Source organism: Protobothrops mucrosquamatus, unplaced genomic scaffold (assembly GCF_001527695.2).
Source record: "Protobothrops mucrosquamatus isolate PMUCROS unplaced genomic scaffold, P.Mucros_1.0 scaffold4170, whole genome shotgun sequence".
Classification (NCBI taxonomy): domain Eukaryota; kingdom Metazoa; phylum Chordata; class Lepidosauria; order Squamata; family Viperidae; genus Protobothrops; species Protobothrops mucrosquamatus.
This window is the reverse complement of record NW_015390096.1, coordinates 16369-25694: the sequence shown is the minus strand read 5'-3', so window position 1 is coordinate 25694 and position 9326 is coordinate 16369. Positions and strand designations below refer to the sequence as shown.

The 9326-nt window shown below is 48.9% G+C and overlaps 1 protein-coding gene across 1 annotated transcript in view; it reads right to left on the bottom strand.

The window, feature by feature from the left end:
- Positions 1–9326, bottom strand: part of LOC107298660 (leucine-rich repeat and guanylate kinase domain-containing protein-like) — a gene marked incomplete at its 5' end in the record, with an annotated part of 30947 nt that overhangs the window by 6379 nt on the left and 15242 nt on the right. Inside the window, 4 exon segments of the mRNA XM_015828038.1 lie at positions 3326–3483; positions 5468–5584; positions 6304–6505; positions 7652–7765. Of these exon segments, the coding sequence (XP_015683524.1) occupies positions 3326–3483; positions 5468–5584; positions 6304–6505; positions 7652–7765 (591 nt within the window).

The window sequence follows — 9326 nt, the reverse complement described above, 5'->3', positions numbered from 1 at the left end:
ATAGGGAATAATTTTTAAAAATTTTCAAAGATTTTAAATATGACACAGCTATTAATATATTTGCTTTTTAATTGGTTTTATAGGGGAAATGTTTTTTTGTGTTGTTTTTTAACATGCTGTGAGCCGCCCTGAGTCCCTCTGGGGAGAAGGGCGGCATAGAAGTTTAAATATAAATAAATAAATAAATAAATAAATAAAGCATGCCGGCTGAGGGATTCTGGGAGTTGAAGTCCACCCATCTTAAAGTATGCTGGCTGAGGGATTCTGGGAGTTGAAGTCCACCCATCTCAAAGCATGCCGGCTGAGGGATTCTGGGAGTTGAGGTCCACCCATCTCAAAGCAGGCTGGCTGAAGGATTCTGGGAGTTGAAGTCCACCCATCTCAAAGCATGCTGGCTGAGGGATTCTGGGAGTTGAAGTCCACCCATCTCAAAGCAGGCTGGCTAAAGGATTCTGGGACTTGAAGTCCACCCATCTTAAAACATGCTGACGGGGGAATTCTGGGAGTTGAAGCCCACCCATCTTAAAATTGTCAAGATTGAGAAACCTGGCTCATCAATTTATAGGTGAATCTTTTGAGCTGAAGAATGCCAGATGGTGAACAATTATCCAGGATTAAACTATCCCTTCTTCAGGGAACTGTGGGCCACATATATCCCCCCCCCACAAATTTTACCCAAACAAAACCCCAATAAGGTATAAGGGGAAAAGTATAAAAACCCATTTTGAGCCTGGTGTTGTCTACTCTACCTTAGTAGATTTCAATGCATTTTAGGTGCAATGGCTAACTGCGTTTCCTTCTTGGAAACAGAATAACAGAGTTGGAAGAGACCTTGGAGGTCATCTAGTCCAACCCCCTGTTCAGGCAGGAAACCCTATACCATTTCGGACAAATGGCTGTCCAGTCTCTTCTTAAAAACTTCCAGTGTTGGAGCATTCACCGCTTCTGGAGGCAAGGAGTTCCACTGATTAATTGTTCTAACTGTCAGGAAGTTTCTCCTTAGTTCTAGGTTGCTTCTCTCCTTGGCTAGTTTCCACCCGTTGCTTCTTGTCCTGCCTTCAGGCGCTTTGGAAAATAGCTTGACTCCCTCTTCTTTGGGGCAGCCCCTGAGATACTGGAACACTGCTATCATGTCCCCTCTCATCCTTCTCTTCATTAAACTAGACATGCCCAATTCCAGCAGCCTTTCCTTATATGTTTTAGCCTCCAGTCCCCTGATCATCTTTGTTGCTCTTCTCTGCACTCTTTCCAGAGTCTCAGCATCTTTTTTACCTCGTGGCGATCAAAGCTGGATGCCGTATTCCAAGTGTGGCCTTACCAAGGCCTTGTAAAGTGGCGTTACTGGTACTCACTGTTTGGTTCTCCTGTTCTTCTCAAACCTGTCCGAGCCAATTAGGCCCCTGACATTTCTCCTGGACATGCTTGACCTAAGAGAGATCTTCTGCCTCCTTCTTGAAGGCCAGGATCCTACGGAAGAAGCCAAGGCAGGATGCCTCCCCTCGGGGCCACCTACCTCTCGCCAAAATGAAAGCCTTTTGCTGAACGGGGGGTAGTGGATTGGTCTACGACTCTTCTTTCCCATCTGGAGAGGCAACTCCAGATGTGGGAGGATGGGCCCTTAGACCGTCCTAGCCAGGAGATGGGGTGGTCTTCCCTGCAGGCCTCCAGGGATGAAGTTCCCCCATTATGACACCATCACTCTAGAACGTTCTTCCACCAGTACTACTACCACCACCATCTGGCTTTGGCGAGATTTCTCCTCTTGTTCTTCCTAAGGGTTGGTTGAAGAATTTCCTGGAGGAGAGTCCCAAGGCTTAAGTCTATGGAGGAAACCATCAGAAGAAGTCTGGTGGGAACTTTTTTCCCCCCCGCCGTTGAATTTTCTTGCAAGGCATAAACTTCACTGAGGCTGGGAGAAAAGGTAGTCAGATAAGGTGCCGCTGGGTTCCTCCTGATTTTTGGTGACCGGGCTGCTTAAAATATACACAGAGGAACTGCCAATCACTCTTTTCGGACTCCTCGCTTCCAAAAAAGATTGGGGTCTTCTGGATAAAGAGCAGGGAGCGTCTCAGTTGAGCATGATTTTTTCCCCTCCTGGAGGACAATAAATGGATCCATGATGGAAGACTTCCTGGCCTGTTTCCAAGTCAAACTGAGGAATCCTTTTCGGTGGCTTGGGATCCTTGAATGGGAGAATTGAGAATCCATTCGTGTTGACATCCTTCTCCAGCTCTTGAGAATCTACTTGAATACCATCATCGGCATTGACACACTCGCCATTAGTCAATTGCAAAAGGCGGCCTTACTAGGAACTGCTTCCATCCTGCAACGATATCTGTAATACCACCAAACATCCACATCTGCCTATCCCGGGTCCTTGGGAATGACTCGATAGGTAGACAAAAATGTCAAATCCACTCTGAACATCTGGCTGACTGTGCGATGATCAATAATAATAATAATAATAATAATAATAATAATAATAATGATGATGATGATGATGATGATGATGATGATGATGGAAGGGACCTTGGAGGTCTTCTAGTCCAACCCCCTGCTTAGGCAGAAAGCCCTATACCATTTCGGACAAATGGCTGTCCAGTCTCCTCTTAAAAACTTCCAATGTTGGAGCATTCACCGCTTCTGGAGGCAGGTAGTTCCACTGGTTAATTGTTCTAACTGTCAGGAAAGTTCTAGGTTGCTTCTCTCAATAATAATAATAATAATAATAATAATAATAATAATAATAATAATAATAATAATAATAATAATAATAATAATAATAATAATAGTAGTAGTAGTAGTAGTAGTAGTAGTAGTAGTGTAGTAGTAGTAGTAGTAGTAGTAGTAGTAGTAGTAGTAAAGTTGGAAGGGACCTTGGAGGTCATCTAGTCCAACCCCCTGCTCAGGCAGGAAACCCTATACCATTTCGGACAAATGGCTGTCCGGTCTCTTCTTAAAAACTTCCAGTGTTGGAGCATTCACCGCTTCTGGAGGCAGGTAGTTCCACTGGTTAATTGTTCTCACTGTCAGGAAGTTTCTCCTTAGTTCTAGGTTGCTTCTCTCCTTGAGTAGTTTCCATCTGTTGCTTCTTGTCCTGTCTTCAAGTTGACCCCCCCTCTTCCTTGTGGCAACTCCTGAGATGTTGGAACACTGCTATCATGTCCCCCCTCGTCCTTCTCTTCATTAGATTAGATATCCCCAATTCCTGCAACCGTTCCTTATATGCTTTAGCCTCCAGTCCTCTGATCATCTTGGTTGCTCTTTGTTGACATGACATTGTGTTTCATCAATAACTCAAATGTGTTTTGCTCTCCTTACTTACCACCGGGGTCTTCTGCGCCGAAAGTTGGGCCGATATTTTGGCCGAGTAGTTTTTGGCTGAAGAATCCATAAATTCATTGGGAGTAGGGGATGGTGCAACACCATCGGTCCCTCTGACGTTGCTGACTTTCAGAGCTGCAGATGACTCCTTCTTGGGAGCTAAAAACCAAACAAGCAGCAGATAATCAGTGGAACTCCTTGCCTCCAGAGATTGTGTGTTGATGGAGCATCACTGGAGTTTTTCAAGAAGAGGTTGTCTGAAATGGTATAGGGTTTCCTGCCTGAGCAGGGGGTTGGACTAGATGACCCCCAAGGTCCCTTCCGGTATTCTGATATTCTGTTATAACTCTGGACTTAGATGGCATTCAAGGGCTTCAGTGGAAGACTTTTGATTTGACAGTGAGAACGTTCATCAATGGAACAGCTTGCCACCTGGAGTTTATTTCACTTTATTTTTATTTGTATCCCACCTTTATTATTTTTACAAATAGCTCAAGCGGCAAACATCTCCCACACACCTTTCTTCTCTTATTTTCCCATAACCACCACCTTGTAAGGTGGGCCGGGCAGAGAGAGAGGGACTGGCCCAAAGTCACCCAGCCGGCCTTCATGACCTAAGGTGGGACTAGAACTCACTTGTCTCCTGGTGATTGGCCCAAAGTCACCCAGGTGGCTTTCACGGCTAAGGTGGGATTAGAACTCACCGTCTCCTGGTGATTGAATAGAATAGAATAGAGCTGGAAGGGACCTTGGAGGTCTTCTAGTACAGCCCCCCGCTCAAGCAGGAGAACCTATAACATCTCAGACAAGATTGGCCCATCCAGCTGGCTTTCATGCCTAAGGCAGAACTAGAACTCACAGTCTCCCAACGTCACCCAGCTGGCTTTCATGACTAAAGGAGGGACTAGAATTCATTGTCTCCTGGTGATTGGAACAAAGTCACCCAGCTAGCTTTCATGCCTAAGGCAGAACTAGAACTCACCGTCTCCTGGTGATTGGCCCAACGTCACCCAGCTGGCTTTCATGCCTAAGACGGGACTAGAACTCACCGTCTCCTGGTGATTGGTTCAAAGTCACCCAGCCGGCTTTCATGCCTAAGGCGGGACTAGAACTCACCGTCTCCTGGTGATTGGCCCAAAGTCACCCAGCCGGCTTTCACACCCAAGGCAGAACTAGAACTCACTGTCCCCTGGTGACCAAACTGACTCTCTTCTTCCACGAGAAGAGTTGTGGGTGATCCATTGCTGGAGGTCGGACAATCATTTGGAACGGTATAAGGATTCGTTCCTTGGGCAGGGGGGTGGGACTAGAAGACCTCCAAGGTCCCTTCCAGCCCGGTGATTCTTGAGTCTGCCCTATAGCTAGGTCAGGGGCTTCGAACCTGGCCCTTTTTGTGACTTGTGGACTTCAACTCAGCGTGCCTGGCTGAGGAATTCTGGGAGTTGAAGTCCACAAGTCATCAACGGGCCAAGTTTGAAGACCCCCGTGTTAAATCTAACAAACAAAATGGAGGCTGACTGAGGAATTCTGGGAGTTGAAGTCCGCAAGTCATAAAAGGGCCAAGTTTGAAGACCCCTGGTCTTAAATCTAACAAACAAAATGGAGGCTGGCTGAGGAATTCTGGGAGTTGAAGTCCACAAGTCATCAAAGGGCCACGTTTGAAGACCCCCGTCTTAAATCTAACACACAAAATGGAGGCTGGCTGAGGAATTCTGGGAATTGAAGTCCGCAAGTCATCAAAGGGCCACGTTTGAGGACCCCTGTCTTAAATCTAACACACAAAATGGAGGCTGGCTGAGGAATTCTGGGAGTTGAAGTCCACAAGTCATCAAAGGGCCAAGTTTGAAGACCCCTGTCTTAAATCTAACAAACAAAATGGAGGCTGGCTGAGGAATTCTGGGAATTGAAGTCCGCAAGTCATCAAAGGGCCACGTTTGAGGACCCCTGTCTTAAATCTAACACACAAAATGGAGGCTGGCTGAGGAATTCTGGGAGTTGAAGTCCACAAGTCATCAAAGGGCCACGTTTGAAGACCCCTGAGCGAGGTGATGAAGTGGGCTCCTTGCTCCCAGCTTCTTTTCCTCGTGAGACTTTCTACTTCCCAAGAAATTAAAGGGTTGTGGGGTTCAGCCTTATCCGATACCTGAAGGGTCTTTGCCGCCCACCGCAGGAACCGCGGCTTTGGATTCGGACGTCGGCACCAGCCCCAGGAACTCCTCCACGAGACCGCTAAGTTTGGAGAAGGCCTCATCATAATCATCTGGAGGGGTTTGAAGGAGAAGGAAAGAGCTTTGGCAAAGGGGTGGGAGAAGCTGCAGCCGCTGGTGGCACGGAACATTCTCGTCATGCATGTAAGCAGTCCTCCACTTACGACCGCTTGTTTAGTGACGGATGTTACAACGGCGCTGGAAAAAGTGACTTACAGCCAGTCCTAGAATCAGAATAGAGCTGGAAGGGACCTTGGAGGTCTTCTAGCCCAGCCCCCTGCTCCAGCAGGGGAGTCCTCGACTTACGACCTCAATGGTGCCCCAAATTTAGGTCGCTAAGTGAAACACTGGTTAAGTGAGCTTTGCCCCATTTTACGACGTTCCTCGCCACCTTTGCTAAGCAAACCACCGCCGTTGTTAAGTTAATAACACAGTTGTAAAGTGAATCTAGCTTCCCCATTGCTTCGGAAAAGGGGATCACAGGACCCCGGGGACGCTGCGACCGTCGTAAATAGGAGCCGGCCGCCAAGCGTCCGAATTTTGGCCACGTGATGACGCTGGGGACGGCTGCAACGGTCGTAAGTGTGAAAAACGGTCGTAAGTCCATTTTCCCAGCGCCGTTGTTTTTTTTTTTAAACTCCGAACGGTCACTAAATGAACCGTTGTGGGTTGAGGGCTGCCTGTCCAGAGAGAGAGAAATCCACCCAGCTCTTAACCGCAAGTTGTTGATTTTGCGGGATTCTAAACCTAGTTTGTAAAGTCAGAGACGGACCTACGTTGATGGCGGCATCGAAAAAGCCGGGGAAATCCTGGTTCATCCGGGTGTACATGTCCACCCTCCGGAGGGCTTCCTCAATCTCCGGTCTGCTGAACAAGCCCATCCTTCGGAGGTGACCCCCGTATTTCTCCTTGTTCACTGGGATGAGCAGGATGTATCGTGGCTCGAAGTAGGAATTCTTCAAACTTCGGACCCCCTTAGAGAGAAAGAGAGAGAGGCAGTTTAGCTGTTTGAGAGTCGCTGGCGCTTCGGGTACCAAATAACTCCAAGGACCGACTCAATGCAGAAAGGCATCAGATTAAAAAATAAAAAAAGGGGGGAAAAAGGGGGTGCTTTGTTCGGGTTCCCCAAACCATGTGGCTGAGCCACATCCAAAAGCCTGTCAATCTCGGAAAGCCATCTTTTTTAGGTAGCGTTTTTCAGTCTTGAACACTTCGGCTCCCAGAATGCCCCAGCCAGCATTCTGGGAATTTGAAGTCTACATCTCTTAAAGCATTTTGGGATGGGGGATTCTGGGAGTTGAAGTTCACCCGTCTTAAAGCATGCTGACTGGGGGATTCTGGGAGTTGAAGTCCACCTATCTTAAAGCATGCTGACTGGGGGATTCTGGGAGTTGAAGTCCACCCATTTTACAGCATGCTGCCTGGGGGATTCTGGGAGCTGATGTCCATCCATCTTAAAGCATGCTAGCTGGGGGATTCTGGGAGTTGCAGTCCACCCATCTTAAAGCATGGAGCCTAGGGAGTTCTAGGAACTGACGTCCACCCATCTTATAGAATTTTGGATGGGGGATTCTGGGAATTGAAGTCCACCCATCTTAAAGCATTTTTGGATGGGGAATTCTGGGAGTTGAAGTCCACCCATCTTAAAACAGGCTGGCTGGAGGATTCTGGGAGTTGACGTCCATCCCTCTTAAAGCATTTTGGATGGGGGATTCTGGGAGCTGAAGTCCACCCATCTCAAAGCCTGCTGACTGAGGGATTCTGGGAGCTGAAGTCCACCCATTTTAAAGCAGGCTGCCTGGGGAATTCTGGGAGTTGAAGTCCACCCATCTTAAAGCATTTTGGACGTCCATCCATCTTAAAGCAGGCTGGCTGGGGAATTCTGGGAGCTGAAGTCCACCCATCTCAAAGCTGCCTTCCAATGAGCTTCACGGGTGTTTGCTCAGCCTTCCAGCCCCTCTGCCCCCTCCCTGCCCCACAGGATTCTTACCTGCGGCCTCTCTGTTCTCTGGTCTCTTCTCCAGACCTCCCTGCTTCCCCCGGGTCAGAGCACAGCTTAAACCCAAGTACACAAATCTCACAGCCCCGACAATGCTGCTGCAGCCAGGGGGGCTTCCTACCTCTATTTCCAAATGGACGCAGGTGGCCAGCCCCTCCCTCGCAATGCTTTCAATGACCTCCCGGCTCAGCCCGTAGTGAAAGCCGCTATATTTGAACGTGGCTATAAACTTCCCCTGAAACGAGAAAACACAACAACAACAACAACGGAAGCCCAGGTGAAGCAAGCAGCAAAGGACGAGCGGTCAGAACAAGCCTCACCTGGGTTCCAGCACATCTTAAGTTTTGATATTATCCAGCTATCCTCCTCCTGTGGGGTCCCTGGCGCTCTCTGAGCTGGGGGGTCTTCTTGCAGACGTTTCAGGACCGAATTAGGTAACATCATCAGGGCTAGGAGGGGAGTAGGGTTGGCTTAGTCCCTTCTAGCGCTGATGATGCTATCTAGCTGGGTCGTGAAACGTCTGCAAGAAATCCACCAAGCTCAGAGAGCACCCGGGACCCCTTAGTCCATTTCCTCCCCCCTCCTCCTCCACTCCACAGACACCCCCCCCAGCACTCATGACGTTACCTAGTTGGGTCATGAAATGTCTGCAAGTAAACAACTAAGCTCAGAGAGCACCAGGGACCCCACAGTTGTTCTCCTCCTCTTCCCCCTCCTCCTCTTCTTCTCCACAAACCCCCCACCCTTCTAGCACTGATGATGTTCCCTAGTTGGGTCATGAAACGTCTGCAAGAAAACCACCAGGCTCAGAGAGCATCCAGGACCCCATAGCTCTCCTTCCTTCCTTCCTTCCTTCCTTCCTTCCTTCCTTCCTTCCTTCCTTCTTTCTCTCTCCTTCTCCTTCTCCTTCTCTCCTTTCCATTCCCTCCTAGCACTGATGATGTTTCCTAGCTGGGTCATGAAATGTCTGCAAGAAAACCACCCAGCTCAAAGAGCACCAAGGACCCCTTAGTCCATTTCCTCCTCCTCCTCCTCCTCTTCCTCCTCCTCCTCCTCCTCCTATCTGCAAACCCTACTCCCTTCTAGCGCTGCTAATGTTCCCTAGTTGGGTCATGAAACGTCTGCAAGAAAACCACCAAGCTCAGAGAGCACTAAGGACCCCACTGTCCTCCTCCTCCTCCTCCTCCTCCAACCCCCCTCCCTTCTAGCGCTGATGACGTTCCCTAGTTGGGTCATGAAACGTCTGCAAGAAAACCCCCAAGCTCATAGAGCACCAAGGACCCCTTAGTCCATTTCCTCCTCCTCCTCCTCCTCCTCCTCCTCCTCCTCCTCCCTGCAAACCCCCCTCCCTTCTAGTGCTGATGATGTTCCCTAGTTGGGTCATGAAACGTCTGCAAGAAAACCCCCAAGCTCAGACAGCACCTGTTCGAATCCTCCAAGCGCTGCCAACCCATGACACCAAAGGGGGGTGGAAGGACACACACACACACACAAGAAACTTCCCAGGTGTCCTCAATCTCTGAAGCCCCAAACCTCTCTTCCTTTTGGTCCACCCTGGGCCGGACCTGCAGATCGCTTCCTTGCTTGCCCTCGGAAAGGCCGGCTTCTTCCTTCTTACCGTGTTCACCATCTTGTCAAATTCCTCCTGGGAGACGTAGTAGTAATCTAACCGGTTCTCTTCTCCGAAGTAAGGGCTCCTGGTGGTGTGACAGGGGCTGAGAAGGAAGCAGAGCGGAAAGAGGAGCTGTGGCGTGCCCACTTTCTACTCTTCTTTCCCCTTCCTTGAGGACATACTG